This window comes from Callorhinus ursinus, unplaced genomic scaffold, assembly GCF_003265705.2.
Source record: "Callorhinus ursinus isolate GAN/ISIS: 27379988/994484 unplaced genomic scaffold, GSC_fseal_2.0 scaffold26, whole genome shotgun sequence".
In the NCBI taxonomy this organism is placed as follows: Eukaryota; Metazoa; Chordata; class Mammalia; order Carnivora; family Otariidae; genus Callorhinus; species Callorhinus ursinus.
The window spans coordinates 17,804,530-17,825,167 of record NW_027397088.1 but is presented as its reverse complement, the minus strand read 5'-3'; the positions used below and the strand labels follow the sequence as shown (position 1 = coordinate 17,825,167).

At 42.2% G+C, this 20,638-nt stretch overlaps 1 protein-coding gene across 6 annotated transcripts in view; it reads left to right on the top strand.

Annotated features, from left to right (window-relative positions):
- Window positions 1–10: 10 nt before the first annotated feature.
- KIF13A (kinesin family member 13A) overlaps window positions 11–20,638 on the top strand; it is a 205,226-nt gene continuing 184,598 nt past the window's right edge. For 5 of the 6 annotated variants that reach the window (XM_073877616.1, XM_073877617.1, XM_073877615.1 and 2 more), the window contains exons 1-2: window positions 11–146; window positions 417–507. In XM_073877616.1, coding sequence (XP_073733717.1) covers window positions 92–146; window positions 417–507 — 146 coding nt within the window. In that variant the 5' untranslated portion in view covers window positions 11–91. The remainder of the gene's footprint in view (window positions 147–416; window positions 508–20,638) is intronic. The other variant, XM_073877619.1, reaches the window with a different exon arrangement.

Sequence of the window (20,638 nt, the reverse complement as noted above, 5' to 3'; positions counted from 1 at the left end):
GCCGCGCTCGGGGGGCGCGCGGCGGCGGCGGCGGCGGCGGCGGCGGCGCGGCGCGTGAGGGGCCGCCTCGGACCGAGCGGGCGCCGCCAACATGTCGGATACCAAGGTAAAAGTTGCCGTCCGGGTCCGGCCCATGAACCGGCGAGGTGAGGAGCTTTCCGCTCGTTTTTATCTGTGGTCGGGCCGAGGGCGGGGGCAACTTTGCAAAGTGCGGGGCCTCGGGGCCGGGGCGGCGAGAACGCGGCGGGGCCGCGGGGCCCGGGCGGAGGCGGCGCCGCACTAGCTGCGGAGCCCCCGGCGCGCGGCTCCCGGCTCCCGGCTCGGCCGCCCCCCTCCCCCCGGGTGAGCCCCGCGCCCAAGGGGCTGGGGGCGCGGATGCTCGGCTCGGCAACGGCCCTCTTCCCTTCTGCTTTCAGAACTGGAACTGAACACCAAGTGCGTGGTGGAGATGGAAGGGAATCAAACGGTCCTGCACCCTCCTCCTTCTAACACCAAACAGGGAGAAAGGTAAAGCGGGCGCCGAGAGGGCGGGCAGGAGGAGCCCACCCCGCAGTCCCCGGCAAGTTTGAGCCCGGAAAATGGGAGTGCTCTTCCCTATTGTTAGGAGGACGGCTTCAAGTTTGTCGCACGCTCCTCTCTGAAGCTGTGGCAAGTCCAAGTTCCTCTCCTCCCGCTGCCCCCCTCCTTGTCCCCTCCCATCTAGAGCGGCATCAGCCCGGGCACTGGGGCCACAGCCGGCACCAGTCCGCCGCGTAAAACCTGGCCGGCTTCGGGGCACCCGGAGAGAGGGGGCCGGATGGGACCCCAGAGACGAGCAGTCCCACATTTTACAGATAAGAAAACTGAGGCCTGAGGCGGGCAAGGGACCATGCCAAGGCCTTGTTTTCGTGGAACCCAGTGCCCCTCTTTTTTTTCTACCACTGCACAGTTTGCTTTATTTGGCGGAATTGTTTAGGGACTTTGTAAAATGGGGGGGGAACCCTCATAATAAAGCAGAACAGTATTGTATGATGCAGGCTCAGGCGTGGACCATTTAAAATCTATTATTTTGTTGGTGCTGGGTCGAGATAATGCCTGAATGTAATGCGCGAATTTTGATTTTCAGGGAAACAAAAGTGGTGCCCTGAGCTGTGTAGACACTGGGGGGATGTTTAAAAAGGGTCTGCATTTACTAGATGGCAACATATTTGCATTTGAAAAGTGGTAACTCTTGGATCCTTATTAATTCTGCTCTATTCCACGCAGCAGTATGGGAAAATGCCTTAAAATAATTTGAATATTTGGCATTTTTCTGGTAAGCCCCTGAGAAGAAAATGGTTGGAATTCATTCAGTATAGCAATGCAGTAGCTTGTAAAAATAGAAAAGAAAAAAAAAAAACCCGGCAGATTTGACAGAATTAATTCCTCTGGGACATGAGTATGAGTGTGTTTCTAAAAGTCACCTGTTGATTGATGCACTACAATTTAGTGATTTTTTGCTCTTGGGAGATTTTTTTCACTGAATAGAGACTGAAGTAGGGTTATTTTATTGCTAAAGGACGCAGCTGCCTCTATTCTATAATCATGTGGTGTTCAGGCACAATTTTGCTAAATTTGGGGGAAGAAGTTGTCAGGAGGTAAGATTGGGAGTTATTTGCTTTTTGTGCAGAGGGTGGAAATTTTTATTTAGTTTGCAAACATTCTGCTACCTATAGCAGATAGGGTGATAGTAAATAGCTAAAGTTATATTTAAAATGTTATGTTAAATGCTTCTCAGTAATAGATGTATCCTTGGATAATATTTTTAGATACATTTTAAAGAGTTACAGTATTTTAGATAGATTTCTAGTGGTGTAGTTGTATATTTCATGGTGCTAGTGAGCTGAGTAAATTTCAGTATTTACAGATTAAATTAGAGGTCCACATCATCAACAGTTTTTCTGAAACTGGTTATTTTTTTATTGTTTCCTCTGCAAATTCTGCTGGGCCAGATTCTTCAAAGCAGCCTGGGAAACAGGTAGAATATGAGCTCCTGTTAATGTAGCCACTGCTTCTGTTTTTCCTTGCTGGTTTGGCACCTGCTCCTTGTCACTCTTAACCGTAGGGAGTGCTGCAGTTAGCTTACTGTTTAATGTAGTGAAGCTTTCCGATTTGTGGAGAGAAACATTTAATTTTGTGGAACCTGGATAGAAATGGTAACTATAGATAGGTGGTTAGAAATGCTAAATAATTAGTTGACATTTTTAGGGCCACCACTGCAGTTACGAATCAGGATCTTTTAAGTAAAGACTTGTAGGGTGACTTGGGGATTTATCCATCTGCTGGCTTATTGGAATAGCCCCTTATCTGAAACTAAGAATAGCATTGAAGCATGGGAGTTCTCTTGTTTTGTCCCCCTGACAGATAGGATTCTTTGGTGGAGGGACCCTTTCTGTGGGCTTCTACCTGGGTACTGGTCACTCAGTTTACAGAAAACTTGAGTGGAGTCTATCCAGCAGTGCTGCTTGTAGGTTAGGATTACTGTCTTTGCAAGGATGGAGACACCAAATGCCTTTTGAGTTTCATTATGTAGCCTGGTTTCATATTTCTCCACCAGGTTTTTCCCTTAAAGCAGCAGTGTATTTAAAAATAGAAATGATTCCTCCCTTGGGCTCTGGGTTGATTAATTACAACAATGCTTCATGTTATGTTGGCAATTCATTTCTATCATTTATTTTGGGATAGAGCTCAGGGAAAGGTGAGAATATTTTTTTTCTTACCTAGAAGTTCAAGGCTTGAACTCTAAGAAGTCTTTAAATAATATTGGCAAACCTGTGTCAAAGTGAGAATTATTATTTTCCTGAAAATTGCAAGAAATTACTAATGTATTAACTATGAATAGAAATTTTAAATTAGTGGGTGAAAGTTTTCAGTCTTACCAGTAAAAACAAGCAAGGATACTTTGATTTCCAGGGGAAGAAACAGGTAGGCTTAGCTTTCATGATTTCCCCCCTTTGTGGAATAAAAGCCAAGACTACATGTTAAGGACTGAAAGATCATAGGGCTTCTGAGGTTAAAGATATTTGTTTTGAAATTCTAAGATTATAATACACCACAGGGGTCCAGGTTAATAGTTGGCATATATATCAATCACCATTTTGAAACATTAAGACATATATGAACATGTTTCTTAAAATACTGTTGATTTACTATTCAGGAGATATTTATGAAGTTTACATCATATGGGATCCTTTCTCAGCACAGGATCCAAAGATCACTGTGGGCCTAGCGCCTATGTCAGAGGTTTGCACCTTTGAGAGATGTGGGAAGAGAGAGGGAAAAATAGTTGAAATACAAAGCAGTAGGTTATGTTAGATTATACTTCTGCCATTATATGTACCATATTATTTGGAAATGACCTGTTTCCTCTTCTGTTTTCCTCTGAGGTTGCAAGCTCCCTGAAGGCAGGTACCTTATCCTGCCTACTTTTGTGTCCCATGCCCGGAATAGCAGCTGGTCTGTATATAGCAGGCGCTCAGCAAATGTCTGCACTCAGTAGGTTCCCTAGTGTGATGAGGGTACCAAGTAGGGGTTGTGGAAGTGCATGGGATGGGATGCAGAAGCAAGGCAATTCAGGCGGGGGGAGGAGAATGAGAACCCCTGATTTGCCCAAATAGGTAACAGTTCAAAAACCACAGTATGAACAGATATATAAAGTCCTCTTTTGCCCTCTTGTCTCTCCCTATTCTTCCCATTCCCTCATCTTTCCAAAAACAACGTATATTTTCAGAAACACACAAACACACATACATGCACATGAATATAGTGTTTATGTGTATTTCAGCAAATACCTTTTCTGTCTTTAAATACCCATATATTAATATTCATTCTTTTTTTTACATCTACTTTGGATGGTAGTGGTGGTTTTAAAAATATAGATGGATGGCTTATGAATTTGATTTTTATAACTTATAGGAAGTGAAGCTTTATCATGAAGAGAATATAATGGAACTTGTTTCTATAGAAGTTCTTGTTATTTTATGTAAAATGAATTGTTGGGTAAGCATTTAAAGCAATGTGCATATGTACCTTAGCTAGGTTAAAAGAAAAATGGGCTTAATTTAGGCTCTTAGTAAAAGAGCATCAAAGTTTTAGCTTCTTGCCCAATTTTTCCACACTGCAGTGTAGCTTGTAAAGTGTATCCTCGAAGGTCAGTGGAAGAAAGCTACCTCTCCAGGTCCACTATGTATATATTTTCTTGTTTATGTATTTTATGTTGCAACTTTTTTTCCATGTTGGCTTCACCTGCTATTCCAAAGGTGCCTGGGACGGCTCCTTCTGTTCAGATATCTTTGTAGACCAGAAATTTAGAAATTAGCGGAAGTTATGTGAAATTTAAAAAATAGATCACCTAAGAATTAGTAATATTCCACATTATAAAATTATTTGGGTGACTTTGAATTCTCTTCTGTTTTCCGGTTTGTTATATTTCTCTCTAGCCCAAATATTATAGTCGGTTGTAAGAAAGCAGAGCATTTAGATTTCATTAATATAGGAGTGATCATTCTTCATGCATGATAATAGTGGTATTTTAAAGAGTATTTTAATGGAATATTTTCATTAGCTGCCAGCGTTTGCCATGCCTTTGTTTTTAAATAAAGGTGGATTGGAATCTCTTACTTTTTTTAAAACCAAAACTAAAAGTAATTATAATGCAGTGTAGATTAGCGATTTAAAAATTATTTTGTTCCCATTCCACAGTTAAAAATACACATCATGGACGCTGTGTGTGTGTGTGCATGAATGGAGGAGGTTCATGAAAAATTTTACTATGTGCAGTGCATCTATTACTTCCTATCCCTCTCTGTTCTACTTTATTTTATTTTATTTTATTTTATTTATTTTTTAAAGATTTTATTTATTTATTTGACAGAGACACAGAGAGAAGGAACACAAGCAGGGGGAGTGTGAGAGGGAGAAGCAGGCTTCCCGCTGAGCAGGGAGCCTGATGTGGGGCTCGATCCCAGGACCCTGGGATCATGACCTGAGCCGAAGGCAGACGCTTAACGACTGAGCCACCCAGGCGCCCCTGTTTTAATTCATTTTAGAAGTCATGGTTGACTTACTGAAATTAATTTCACAACCCACTAATGGGTTATAAATTTATAATTTGAAAAACACAAGTTTAGTGGGTAAGAGGTTGGGTTCTGAATATGTGTGTGTGTGTGCGCACGTGCATGTATATATATATGTGTGTGTGTATGTAAAATCAGTGTACTCTATTTATTAAAATTTAAAAATTTTAAGTAATCTCTTCCGATTAAGTAATCAGAAGAGATTACTTAAAATAAGGGGGTTTGAAGTCATGACCCCAGGATCTTCTGACTGAGCCAGCCGTACATAATTTAGTGTACGTAATTTAAAGTGTGAAGTAGTTTTATAATTTATAAAATTTATGATAAAAAAGAAGGAATCCTTGGGCACCTGGGTGGCTCAGATGGTTAAGCGTCTGCCTTCGGCTCAGGTCATGATCCCAGGGTCTTGGGATCGAGTCCCGTATCGGGCTCCCTGCTCCTTGGGAGCCTTCTTCTCCCTCTGCTTCTCTCTCTCTGTCTCTCATGAATAAATAAATAAAACCAAAAAAAAAAAAAAAAAAGGAATCCTCTTTTTCATTTCTTTCCACAGAGACAGCCACATATAGCAGTTTTAGCTCATTCTTTTGGAATTTCCCTCCATATTTCCTGACCATATTGCTGGTAGTGCTAGGTTTTATTTGTTCTGCATTCTCTTTCTATACCCTGTCCCCACCCCGCCCCCAAATTCTTCCCATCCCCCATTTCCCCCATATACTTTTGATTTTATCAGTATTTAGTGTTTGTGTGATTATGTAATATAGTCAACTACAGTTGAGCCATGTGCTCTTCTATGATTTCTTTTCCCGTCATACAAAATTTTTTGTTTTTCCTGGAGTTAACAGTTGCTTTTATTTTTTCCTTTTTCTTTAATTTGCTTCTTTTTCTATGTACTTATCCTTAATTCAACATTTAAATTTTCTGCCTCTTGCCTAAATCTCCTTTCAAGACATTTAAACATATTAGGGACTTTCTTGATTTCATCTTCTTAGAGACGTTTCTCCTTAAGCCTTCCAACATGCTCCTTTATGAACTCGTTGTCTTCTTTGCCTGACAAAGTTGTCATCCTGGGGTTGCCTGTCACATCATTCTGAGGATTCCCTTTACCTCTCTTCTGTATGGATCTCTTGTTTTTCTGTTTCCTTTTTCTTTCTTGGTTTACTGCCTTAATTTTGTGTAGAGCATATACTTTAGTAGCTTCCTTAAAAAGGGTGTTTGGAAGGTAAAGTTTTTTGAAACCATGAAGATATTTTGAAACCACTCACCTTATTGATAGTTTAGGTGGGTATCAAATTTCATTTTAAAGACATTTGGTTGCCCTGTTGTCTTTTACTTTCCTGTGTTTCTGTTGAAAAGTCCGAAGCTATTTGGGTTTCTTTTTTGTTTTTTCTTAATTTTGTAAATTAAAAAAAATTTTTTAAAAAGATTTTATATATTTATTTGACACGCACAGAGAGAGAGAGAGAGAGAGAGCACAAGAAGGGGGTAGTGGCAGAGGGAGAGGGAGAAGCAGGCTCCCTGCTGAGCATGGAGCCTGACACAGGGCTAAATCCCAGGACCCTAGGATCATGATCTGAGCTCAAGCAGACGTTTAACCAACTAAGCCACCCAGGCGCCCCGCTATTTGGGTTTCTAATCCTTTAGATGTGACATAGATTTTCATTCTCTAGAATCTTGTAGAATATTCTTTTCTTCCCCACTTTGGAGATAATCACAACAGGCCTTTTTGACCTGGAAATGTGTGTCCTTCTTGTCTTTTCGTTGTGCCTTCTGGAAGATTTCCTCCAGTTTATCTTATAGCCCTTAATGTTCAATTTTTCTTTTACCCTATCATATTTTTAATTTCCAAGAGCTCATTTTTTGGCCTCTGACTTTTTTTTTTAAATAGTATCCTATTTTTGTATTTTCTGTCTCTTTTTGAGGACATTAATGATGGTTTTCTATATATGGTCTACTTTTTACTTTTAAGTGTGTTGTTTGTTAAAATGTAAGGTAGTTTTATAAAAGCTGGTTTAAAATGAAGGCAGCCTGATCTCTGTCTTCTGTGTTAAGGACCTTGCTCGGATGTAGCTGAATGCAGCTAGACTCTCATTTCTCCAGGGCAAGGATGATATATGATTCATCTTTGTAATCTCGTGTGTAGATTCAAGAATGCCCAACACACAGGAAGCATTTTGTAAGTTCTCTTCACTGCTAAAGAAGAAAAAAAAGTTTATTAAAACCTTCTGTCCAATCTCTTTTATATTTAACTTCCAACAATGGAAATAAAAATAATGATTTCCTTTTCCATAAGAGCATATGTAAATGCTATAATTGAAGGTAGTAGCTGCCCTAGACAATGCTTAATTACCAGCATTCATGAAGATAATTAGCTACAGTCAGTACAAAAAAGCTGTAAAAAGTAGAAAGATCCTATTTTTTGCATCACTAAAATTTTAGTTGAGAGTTTTTTTTGGAATTACTTTTAATTTAAAAATATGGATGCTTGTTGGGGTGGGAAAATTTTTCTACATGATACCAAACTGGCCAGTTTTTCACCCCACCAGTTAACTTGGCTGCTTCTGGCAAAGTCTAGTTAGAGATAAGTGGATAACTTGGATTGTTTCTGATTTTTAACAAAAATTACACATGCCACGCACTCATATTTTTAAGGAATTTTCAGGAATGAATTTCCCCAAATAGGAGGCTTCTTGAAGACTTCAAGGTTTCTCAGAGTTATTCAGCCACGCTTACCCTTTCTCAAATCTTCCCTGTAGCTAGGATAGAGAAGGTGTTTATGCATTTAGAATTTAAAGGAGTTTGGAGAACATTACCAGCATAGGAAACAGAATAGCAGAGAAACCAACACAGAAACACCCAGAAAGATTACATTGTGCCTTGACAATGTAAGAAATTGTTTACTAACAACAGAGCTGTCAGTAAAGGAAGTAAGGCTAAAATTTATCTGAAAACATATATTAAAACAACCAACAGTTGATTTATGTGGGATTCAGGAGCTACCTTTTTTTTTTTTAAGATTTATTTATTTGAGAGAGAGAGAGAGACAGGGTGCACGCACCTGTGTGAGCAGGGGGAGAGGCAGAAGGAGAGGGAGAGAGAGCTTCAAGCAGACTCCCTGCTGAGCACGGAGCCTGTCAAGGGCTTGAAATCAGGACCCTGAGATCATGACCTGAGCCAAAATCAAGAGGCGGCCACCCATCAGTTGGTTAAGCGACTGCCTTTGGCTCAGGTCATGATCCTGGAGTCCCGGGATCGAGTCCCACATCGGGCTCCCTGCTCAGCAGGGAGTCTGCTTCTCCCTCGACCCTCTTCCCTCTCGTGCTCTCTATCTCTCATTCTCTCTCTCTCAAATAAATAAATAAAAAATCTTAAAAAAAAAAAAAAGAGTCGGCCACCCAACTGTTTGAGCCACCCAGGCACCCCAGGAGCTATCTTTACAAAGAGAGTCACTCTACAAAATATTTCTGGGACTTTAGACTTGGAAATGTAAGAAGAAAATGTGAAAAGTTCCTCCTTGGAAATTAGTTTATTGGGCATTTTATCACCCAACAGTTATGTGGAAACTAAATAAACAAGTCAAGTTTTCACATCTTTAAAATTTTATTTATAAAAATCCGTAATTCCGATATTTGATTGTTGGACCTAAGGTTAAACAGAAAAGAAGAGAGAAGAAGTTCTTGTAGACTCAGGAATAGGACAACCCATCTAAGCCTCATTATTTGCTTGAGTCCTGTCTGGATTTCCTGTTTCTCTGAGATGAACAATTCACTGAATCACTGACAAAGTGACAGAACTGTTTTACCAGATTGTTCTTGCAATGGACTTTTCACATCAAAGCACAATTGTATCTTTTTTAAAAAATTGCTTCCTTAGATAATTCTAAAATGTTTTTTCATAGGTATCTATAAGATATAAGGCAGAAAGAAAAAGGGGTAGGATCACTGTCTGGCCAAGCCTAAGCAGGTCTTTTTCCTCTACCTTCATTTTGTCCTTGTCCAAGTAATAGACAAATTTGCAGTTACAATTTTGTGTTTTGCTTTTCTCCCATTTATATTTTGTTATGCTATATCATTTTCACAATTATAATTTTAATAATTGAATAGTCTGTTGAGTTTCATAATTTTTAACCATTTAAATATTTATGGGGGATGCCTGGGTGGCTCAGTTGGTTAAGTGGCTGCCCTCGGCTCAGGTCATGATCCCAGGGTCCTGGGATCGAGCCCCGCATCGGGCTCCTTGCTCAGCGAGAAGTCTGCTTCTCCCTCTGCCTGCTCTGTCTGCTTGTGCTCTCTCTCTGACAAATAAATAAATACAGTCTTTAAAAAATAAAAATAAAAAAATATTTTTGGACCTTAAGATTGTTTCTTAATGATTATACATAGCTGAGAGCATCTTCATGAAACTTTTTAGAATCCTTTGCTAACTGAAAGGCATTTCTTCTCAAACATACTTGCCAACACAAAAATACACCTTTGAAATTGTATGCCAACATGAACTATTTTCTTAATTATAATGGAATTAAAAGTTGATAATTTGCAGATTTAAGTATGAGATAGGTGATGGGGAAAATGATTTGGTTTGGGCAGTAGCAAGACCAGGAGTTCTCACCCTTAAGTGTGCATCAGAGTTTTAGAGAGCCCCACCCCAAAAAGTTCTGATCCAGTAGGTCTGTGATGTGGCTTGAGAATTTGCATTTCTAACAGATTCCCAGGTGATTGATGCTGTTGGCTCAGGACCAAACTTTGACAACTACTGGTTTAGACTAGTACTGTCCAATAGAATTTTCTGGGATGATGGAAATGTTCTCTATATCTACATCCAATATGGTAGCCACCAGCCGTATATGAATACTGAGCTCTTGATAAATGGGTAGTGCAACAAAAATGAATTTTAAATTTTACTTAATTTTCATTAATTTAAATTTAAACAGCTACATATGGCAAGTGGCTACTGTCTTGGACAGCAGAGGTCTAGACACGATTGAACATTAGAATCACCTGGATGCTTTAAACATCGATGCCTGGGTCCTACCCTCAGAGCTTCTGGCTGAATTCGGCTGTAGTACACCTTAGACACTGGGATTTTTGAATGCTCTTCAGATGTCCTAGTTACAATTCAACAAAATGCCCCCAAATTTAGTGGTCTAAAACAACCATTTTCTTAGGCTCATGGATTCTTTGGGCCAGGAATTCAGACGGAGCAAAGTAGGTATGACTTGTCCCACAAAGTCTGGAACCTCCTCTTTGAAGACTAGAAGTCTGAGGATGTAGACATCTGAAGGCTTGACCAGGTTGAATGTCCAAGGTGGTTAACTCACATGGTTGGCAGTTGATTCTCATGTGTAGTCAAGGCTGAGAATCTTGGGTCCAGTTTAATAAACCAGGTTTTAAAGCCCAGTGTCACACCTTGTCCTTTGGTCTATTTTGCCATTTTGATTGTGATCATGTACTCATAACCATTAACTTTCTTCAAATTAATGTAGGAAAGCCTCATAAAATCAGCCTAAATATTTACCTTATTAAGGTAATTTATGGAACTTTCATAGGGCCTTCCTGTGCCAAGGGTATGTATTACTGCGAACATAGAGCCTCACAAAGCTAAATAAATTCTCTCCCATTAAGGAAGAAAGAAAAAGGGGCGCCTGGGTGGCTCAGATGGTTAAGCGTCTGGCTTCGGCTCAGGTCATGATGCCAGGGTCCTGGGATCGAGTCCCGCATCGGGCTCCCTGCTCCTTGGGAGCCTGCTTCTCCCTCTGCCTCTCTCTCTCTCTCTCTTTCATGAATAAATAAGTAAAATCTTTAAAAAAAAGAAAAAGGCCTCCTACTCCCTAGTCAGGTGTGTTTAATAAAAATGCCTCTCCTGATTTGTTTTTACTTGAATTGCGGCAGCAGGGGAAGGAAATACCTAAAATTATCTAGATGCAGAGTACTTGCCTCTTGCCTGTCCTTTGCCTGGATACTGACCTCTTGGGAAGCACAGGTCCCTCAGCTTTAGAGTGGCCTGTGGGCCACCGTTCTCTGCTGTGGGCTCTGTAAGGATGCAGCCCTCCCAGCTTCAGCTTCTGTATGGCCACAGAGCCTGGGGACCCTGTGTATGTGGAGGGTCAGCATGGCGGGATGAACTGGAGGGTGGGGTGCTGCCTGCTTCTGCCACTCACTTGCTCTATGTCCTTGAGCTAGCCGTCAGCCCTTTTCCATCTGACTTTCTACATCTATAAAATTGAGGGCTAGACCAGGTAATCTGTAAAGTTTTTTAAGGCCTAAATTTCAGATTTATCCCACGTGTACTTAACATGTAGCGTGGAGTCCAGCAGAGTAAGTAGGTAACGTTAATAGGAGCCAAAACGGGTAGCATTGTAACTTGCTTCCCAGAGTGTTAGGTAAACGCCGGAGGACAGGGCCACTGTTCTTGACAGGCTGTTTGCCTGCACTAGCTGAGGCAAGAATTGGAGGTGTCTGGTGAAGTAAGACAGCCGCGCACTCCAGCTATCTGAAGTCTACAGCTAGCGGAGGAGCCTGGGTCCCTTACAGGCCGTCTGCGCGCCTCCTGCCTCGGCTAGGGCCGCGGCTTCTGTATGCACCTACAGGGGACTGTAAATCATCTGACTGGGGCCTGACGGTTAGTTTTCATCTTGCACGGTTGTGCTTTTTTGGGGGAAGCGGTGATTTTAAGCTGTTCCTGCAGTCAGGCCGCTGTTTGATGCAATAAGCGTGTGTGGATGGCAGTGGAGAAATGACATTTCCAGAGCTGTTTGCTTCAAGAGTCCTTGGGCAGCTTATTTTGTTTCTGAGGGTTCGGTTACAACCCTCCCAAAGTGTGGTATTTCCTATCTTCCATTGTGGGGCCAGCTCTGGTTAGAGAGAGAGAGAGAGAGAGAGAGAGAGAGAGGGAGAGAGAGAGAGAGTGTGTGTGTGTGTGTGTGTGTGTGTGTGTGTGTGTACGTATTTCCCTTCTGGTTTGTGCTCTCTTGGTCTTTCTTTTGAAAGCGGAGTGGAGTTCCTTGATTCTGGGCGGCCCTGCAGTGTCTGGTCTGGAGGTGTGATGAGCTTTGCTACTGTGAGAAGGAGTGTGAGGAAAGCATCTGTGTGTCATTCCCTTGGGGGAAGAAGTTGGGAGTCTTGGGGTTTTTTTTAGAAGACAGGGAACAGGAAGGAAGCCTTTGAGGAAAGGGAAGCTTTACTTTTTGCCGTTAGCTCTTTGTGTTGTCTTGAGGAGACCCTCCCTAGATTGATCCACCACCAAGGACCACAAATATTCCTGTATCTCCAGCTGGGAGCCTCAGAGGAAAACCAGCAGGGGCAAACAATGGTGACAGACACAGACATTGCATTACCAGTACCAAGTCGTTTTATCCCAAATTTTGGAAGGCCACGGTCAACCCACATGTAGTTTGTTGAACAGATTAATAAACCTTTTAATTAGACTTAAGTTCTGTGGCTTAATAAAGCACGCCTTCAGAATTGATAGTTTGGGGCGCCTGGGTGGCTCAGTTGGTTAAGCGACTGCCTTCGGTTCAGGTCATGATCCTGGAGTCCTGGGATCGAGCCCCACATCGGGCTCCCTGCTCAGCAGGGAGTCTGCTTCTCCCTCTGACCCTCTTCCCTCTCGTGCTCTCTATCTCTCATTCTCTCTCTCTCTCAAATAAATAAATAAAAAGTCTTTAAAAAAAAAAAAAAGAATTGATAGTTTGTGTGCCCACCTATCTATTATCCCAGCTAAACAGAGAATGTGTGAAGATTTTTAGGCTGAACCTGCAGTTGTAATTGCCCTTTTTAAAAAATTGAATAACACACTCTTAGGGTTTTTTGTTTTGTTTTGTCCTTTTGTTCTCTAACTACTTCTCTTTATATAGTTAATTAAAGTTTAGAATCCACTATACAAATTGTAACAGGGAATAGTTACATTATTACATTGAGATCCTTAAAATTACTTGTTTCAAGGGTAATGTTTTGAGTAAGTAGGGAGTAGTGTGGTTGGGAAAGCTTATCAAGATAATGGTGTTAAATTTGAGCAACCCTATCCAGTTTGAAACATCTGCTTTTTTGATCTAGAGTTACAGTACAGATAGGTAACATTAGCATGGCAACATAACTAAGTATTTTTGAAGCCTTGAAGTATTGCTGGCTTTGATAGAATGATATTCCTCTCTTGAGGATGACAGCTTAGTCTGAGCTTTTATGATGAATTATGCAGTGGAAATAATTTTCCAAAATTGCTGGTCTACTGTATTCCTAAGGGACTCTTTTTTTTTTTTTTTTAAAGTTCTCTAGCCAGGTTCTTATTTAACTAGCTTTTTCCAAGAGTGACTTCTAGCTGTCCTTGCTCATTGGTTCCCAGACTTGAGAACCAGTTTTAAAAAAACAACAAAAATAGGGGCGCCTGGCTGGCTCAGTCGGTAGATCATAGGACTCTTGATATTGGGGTCATGAGTTCAAGCGCCACGTTGGGCATAGAGCTTACTTAAAAAACAGCAACAACAAAAACCAACCCAATAGAAATAAAAATTTGGATAAACAGAGTTTCTAACTTCTTTTAAATGTGCCAAGCAAGCACTCTAAAACAAAAACACCACTGTATCTTGATACTTCATTTAATAAAATAAACCTCTTAACAACAGAAGGAAGGACATAATTAGAATTTAAACATTGGGTAAATTTAGTTTTGTAAAGTACTCACCACATTGTTAACTTTCACCATTCCTGGGAATTGCTGGAAATGTCTCCACAGGTCACCCGTAGACTCTGACATGCAGTTAGTTGACTGTCCCTGGTGTCTGTGATGTCTAGTGGTACATCACCTATGACCTTTGTGAGCAGCTTCAGCACTTTTGGACCTTTAGGCCAAAGCACATACTATGAATGTTAAAGGATTTTTTTCTTTTAAAATTTGAACAAAATGGGGCGCCTGGGTGGCTCAGTTGGTTAAGCGTCTGACTCTTGGTTTCAGCTCAGGTCAGGATCTCAGGGTCCTTGGATCCAGCCCGAGTCGGGCTCTGTACTCTGCAGGGAGTCTGCTTGAGATTTTCTCTCTCCCTCTCACTCTGACCCTCCCCCTGCTTGCTTGCTCTCTCTCTCTAATAAATAAATCTTTAAAAAAAAATGAACAAAGCATCCTCTTTATTTGTATATATCATTGAATTTTTGGAATGGTACAGGATACGTCTTTGCTTTTGGAGTTTGATGTGTTGAAATAAACTCACCAATCTAGGTAAAAACCTAAACAGAGTTTAAAATTTCATAAGTATAGTAAATTACCTCATATCTGAGCCAAAGATTTTACTCTCAAGGAAGGGAAATCTTTTTTTTTTGCCTTCTGCAGTGTTTCTGTGGCTATTAGTTGGGTATAAATAATTAAGCATTGTGACAGAACAGTATAGTGGCCAAGAGCCACTGTGAACTTTGGGAACCAACTGCTTATGTGTGAATCACTTATTGGCTGTGAAATGTTGGGCAAGTCCCTTAACCCTTAGTGCCTTGGTTTCCTCATTTATAAAATGGAAATAGAGTTACAGACATTGTAGGGCTTGTGGGAATTAGCATGGTGCTTGGCACATTGCACGCACTAAGTGTTGATAATTTTATTATTTTTATTATCATGGGACACTTAATGCTCATTGCTCTGGGTTTTGTTTTGTTTTGTTTTGTTTTTTTAGATTTATTTATTTATTTATTTATTTTAGGGTGGGAAGGGCAGAGGGAGAGAATCTCAAGCGAGCTCTGCGCTCAGTAGAGCACAGTCTCACCACCCTGAGATCATGACCTGAGCTGAAACCAAGAGTCAGATGCTTAACCGACTGAGCCACCCAGGTGCCCCCAATCTGGGTTTTGTTTTTAATATTGTTTCTTACTCATTTCAAGTTTAATAAATGAAGTTCTTTTTAACATTCAAAAAGAGCAGTTAAAGTAGGAAGCCTTACAATTCCTTTTTTTTTTTCAAGACTTTATTTTTTTATTTAGAGAGCTGCAGGGAGGGACAGAGGGAGAGGGAGAGAATCATCAGCAGGCTCCATGCCCAGCTTGGAGCTTGACATGGGGCTCGATCTCATGACCCTGAGATCATGACCTGGGCCGAAATCAAGTGTTGGATGCTTAACCAGCTGAGCCACCCAGGTGCCCCTGAGACCTTACAGTTCTTTTAAGTAATATGGAGTTTCTGATTACTTTTGATGAAAGTGTCCACATTTGGGAGACTTTTTTGTCTTTGCAGTGACTGGACCTTCAGGTCTGCATTCTACTTATTGGGTACTGGTCCTTGTTACCTTAGACACAGTACGTTCTCGGAAAGTGTGTGTTGTACTCAACTGTGTTTCTGTTCATTGGATGTAATTAATGGTTAGTAGGCTTTATTTAGTGTAGGGGATTCATAGACAGTACTCCCTAGCCATAAACTGACTTCTGAGGAAATCACCGTCTGAAGGTGCTGAGACATCGTGTTCAGTAATACTGGGTTTCTGTGCTTCTATTTTTCTTCCTGAGGCAACTGACTTCATTGCCCTAGTCCCCAGGGCGGTGACTCTTGTTCCGATGGTTTATACTGGAGACAGGGACTCAAGACCTTGCTGTTAAAAATTCAAAATAAGGAAGTGTTTTTACTTATATATCTGGTTCTCTGGCACCTGTTAAGTGAGTATATTTTATTCTTGGACTTATTTATTTATCATAATCTTTTTAGTTTGGCATTTTTTTATTGACACTCTAAAATTGGGAAAATATATTTGGGTTATTTCCTAGAACCACCTGTACAATAGTTTCCTTTGAATTTACCAGTTGTTTTCTTAAAATATGTTTTTTAAAGACTTATTTATTTTAGAGAGAGAGAGCGAGTGCACGAGCAGGAGGGGCGGAGGGAGAGGGAGAAAGGGAATCTCACGCGGACTCCACACTGAGCCCAGAGCCCCACCTTGGTCTTAATCTCAGGACCCTGAGATCACGACCTGAGCCGAAACCAGGAGTCGGACTCTTAACCGACCGTGCCACCCAGGCGCCCCGTTTCTTAAAATACTTTTTCAAAAAAATGTATCATGCAGGCGTATATGCATGCATATTTGTGGCCCTTTTCTTTTTAATAAGGGAGCGATGCATGCCCTCAGAAATTTTGATTAGGTTATCCAGTTGTTGTGTGCAGAAATACCCAAAAACTAAAGAGGAGCATAACGAAAAGTTTTGATGTTCTAAGTACTTTGTACATTTACATGAATGAACATGAAGTGTGTGCTTGCTTTTCTCTTTGTTCCCAGTGTGGGTAAAACATCTGAGCCATCATTCTGGGCTTGGGAAGTGGGGAGGAGTGCAAGCACTGATTCTTTCTCTAGCCTCTCCCTACCCTCAGGGTGCTCCCTTTGCTCCACCCCTGGAAGCAAAGAACAGGATGGGGTGGGGAAGCAAGGGGAACAGAGAAGGGACTAGGCGTGGCCCCGAGTGCCAACTTCTGGACGGCCTTGACTTTTCAGCCTCTCCCCCAAAGCCATCTCAATGATCTGGAGACTGCAATAGGCCATGTTGGGGAGCAGAGAGCCAGCCACGTGTGTCTCATTCTGTTGCTGGAATGTTTAAAAGTGTCTGAGGGACTTATTAGATAAGCTGCAATTTTTAAATTGGAAAGACAAAGCCTTTTACTTGATTAGTCAGCCCTGGTGATTAAACAGCTATTAAGCAGCATGTATCAGATGCTGTCAGAAAGTATTCCTGGTGTGACGCTGAGTGCAGAGGAACTGTTCTTATTTCAGGATTCGCAGAGAGGAGATCTAATGACAGTGTAAAAGTAAATAGATTTCAGATCGGTTACATGCTTGCAGATCTTTGCCTGCTTCCATTACCAGGTTGTTTATTTGTTTTAATTAACTTAAACGCAGTCTTTGACTTAAATGTCTGGATCCTGGATAGACTTGGCTGTAGGTGGTAGTGACAGGAATCTCCTCCCTAAGCCTTTCTCTTATTTAGTGAGTTCTTTCTAGGGATGTTGGTGACCCTGGTATGATTGCTGAGCAGAAAAATAAAAGCAGAAAGCATTGAATCCATTCTCGGGATCATTCTGGTGTCCTTCCTTCATCCATGTGGCCACAGCCTGTTGCCCTGAATAATGGGGAAAAGAAATGTCGCAGAGGGCCAGCTTGTTCACATGTGTTTGCCGAAGAGGGGCTGCTGTGGAAACGCAAGCGGACTGGTTCTTGATCTGCTGGAGAGCTGGAGAGGCAGACGCATGGGAAGGGGAGGGGAGACTGAAAACTCTTGTTAGAATCTGACCAAGTAGAAACTTAAATCAAACCAAAGCTACCTGCTCCTGGCATCTCCTGCATTGCACCAAGCCCCTGGGTAGAATGAGGCTATTGGAGAGTATTTTTGTTTCCCTCGCGTGTTTGTAGTGCAGGGTGCTTGCTGGCTGGAGCCTTGCAGTGCTGAGCACGAAGCCCCCCTCACTGCTCGTCCCACCGGTGCTCTTGTGTCCTTAGGACCACGCCAGCTGCCCTTCCGGGAATGAAGTGGAATTGAGAAAGGCTGTACTTTAGGAAGTGATGTGCATTTCACGGCCTGTAAATTGGGGAAAAATAATGACACTGCCCTTCCGGGAGTGAAGTGGAATTGAGAAAGGCTGTACTCTAGGAAGTGATGTGCATTTCACGGCCTGTAAATTGGGGGAAAATAATGCTACATCTCTGATTTTCTAAAAAGCTGTTTTTCATGAAAGCTCTTCAGTTGCTTGTGGGTTCTTGCTTGCAGAATATGGCCCTTTAATAAAGACTTCTAATTTTGCAGCGGGGTATTATGTCAGCGCCCACGGTCACATGGCACTAGAGTCATAACTGTGAACGTCCTTGTGTGAGCACTGTTAGTGAGGGCAGAGGCCATGGCCAGTGTCTGGTGCTGCCTGCGCTGGGGGCTGTTGCGTGGAGGCCAGTCCTCAAGTGGAAACTGCCTGGCATCTCATACGCTTGGACTAGGTTGGCAGACAAATGCAAACAGGGCTCCATGCCACTTGCACCATCTTAGCAAATGATCATCGGGGTATCTCGTCTTCAGAACTTGGAGCACCCGTTTCTCACTGTGGCCAGGCGTCAGCCATAGCACTGCTCTGGAGTTTTGGGAGGGAGCTTGGCATTTTATTTTTTCATTAACTGTCCAGCCTTCTTTTTCCCCATTGGTTGTTGAGGAGCTCTGTGGAAGGTGGAGAGGAGATAGAGCACAAATAGGAATCCTATGGTTACCTTTGTCCAAGTACACCTCGCACTTGCCACCTCTACCCCAGAGGTCGGCTGGATCCTCTTGGGAGGTGAGCACAGCTGGACAGGCGTGCTTTGAAGAGGGTGCCTAGGGACTTCTGGTCACACAGCTCGGGAACCATGGGTCTGTGAAGAGCTGTTCCCAAGCTTCTGGTCCTTCTCCACTAGTTTCTAGAGTATTTTACAGGTTTGAGGCACAGCTTACTGGTTTTGTTAGTGTGTGCATGCATGCTTATGTGCTTGCTTGTTTATTTACTTATTGATGTTACTAACAAGCAAAATGATAGTTGCAAAGTGCCCTGTGTTCATTTACTGTCAGTTCATTATAGCTCTGTGAGTTCAGTCATGGAGTGCTGAGTTAATTTTCTGAACACTTGAGTGGAGGATAATAACCAGCTCCATGTTCCTAAAGAATTTGTGCAAATGGCTTATTGTCCCTTCTAGACTGTAAACTTGAGGGCAGAGCCCCTTGTCTTACTCTCTGTTTCTTCCCTCTTTCTTTGCCCCAGTAGCAAGCATATGCCTTGTACAAAGTCGGTGTTCTCTAGGTGTTTTATGCCTGGATGCCATGAAAGATGTGGATATGCATTTTACGGGAAGAGCTGTGCTTTGGTACATGAATGAATCTGTGGGTGGAATGGTTTTAGTTCATCCTCAGGCTATGTCTGTCACATCACTGTGGTTCTCCTGCTTCTAGTCTGGGCCCTACGAGACCTTTAATTTCTGCATTGGATTATTACATAATGATAGGCTCTGCACTGTTGCGTGGCTTTTTGGGATGATGGCAGTACAAATGTGATACCAGACCCTTACAACTTTGACTCTTACTGCCTTGGGCTGACAAGCAGAGGCCATAGCTGCTAGTACTACTTAAGCAAAGGTTGATCCAGCCAAGGAGTCATGCAGACTTTGACCAAGTTCACCTGTTTAATGTCCTCTGCCCCACCTGTGTAGTGGCCTCAGCAGCAAGTTCTATGTAGGTAACTAATGGAAGAGAGTGCTGTCCTAGGCAAAGTGATGACTTCCTAGAGTGCCAGAGCCATTGTCTGCTCCCCGGGGTGGACCCCTGTAGCAACCTGATTTAGCGAATCAGATTATTGAGAAGTTTTTCCTGCACTTGTCATGGAGAGAGAAGGGGAAGATATTGGAAGGGTGGCCACACACCTTCCTCCAGCCTCACCTGGGGTCTGGTACCTTCGAGAGGCAGGTGGGTTAAGGGCACCTCTCATTCTCTGGTTGCTGAGTGGCCCTTGGATTGATCCTGCATCTTCTGCTTGCCCACATGGCTGTTGGCATATTGTTGTAGTTGTTGCTGTTTTTAAATTTGGAAGCGCTCATGTCCAATGAATGCTTCGAGGTAAGTCAGAACCCCAGGGGTTGCAAGGGTTGTGGGCAGCTCGTGGCATGCACACGGTGTCCAAAACTGCACGTTGGAACGGAAGTCACACGAGAATGGCATTCTACGGGGACAGCTTTGAATCTGTTTATATTTTTAAGTAAGCTATTACAGACTTTATTAATAAGCCTTTATTCAGACTATACAGACTTTATGAAATAAGCCATTACAGACTTTATTTAATGAGCACCTCATTAACAAGTTCCTTTTGATATATCTTCCAACAATTATGAAACATTAATGAGTCATAGCTCCATGGCTGGGCCTCGTTGGTTCCGAAATCAGAGCAGGAAGGCAGAAGCCCAGCAGCTGGTCCCCTGAGACGAGGAGAAAACCCCCTGCACTCTCACCTGCTGGGAGTGAAGGGGGCGGGGCTGCTCCCCGGAAGTTGTTATCTGTAGCAGCCGCGGGCTGCGGGGGTAGTTCCTGACTGGGATTACCGGGCACCTTGGCTCCACAACTGGCAGGCTTCCAGAAAGGCTGCGGGTAGTTTTCTCTGCCTCAGACAAGTTTGGCTTTCCAGTCTTTGCGCAGTTGAGTGTTAAGACGGCTCCTGCTAGCTTTCCTTCTTCAAAGCACTTGTACATTGACAAAATAACCAACAAAACGGTTCTACTTTTATTATGATTATTTATAATCCAAGTGTCTGTGTGGCTGACTTTTTAGGGACTCCCAGCTGACTTTTGCATGGCTCAGGCTTTCTTCCTGCAAGGCAAATGAGAGGCATATAGTCTTCCTTTTCGTTGGGAGATCTCGAGTAACCTTTTAATGTAGATTTTTAATTAGAAAAGCGGTGCTCATTCACTGTTAGACAACTTAGAAAATACAGGATATTAGAGATAAAGTAAAATTTTGCTCATCGTTCTGTGACCATCTTGATGCATTTCCCTTTTTCTGTGTGTGATATTTCATACCACTGAGGTGAAGAACTTATTT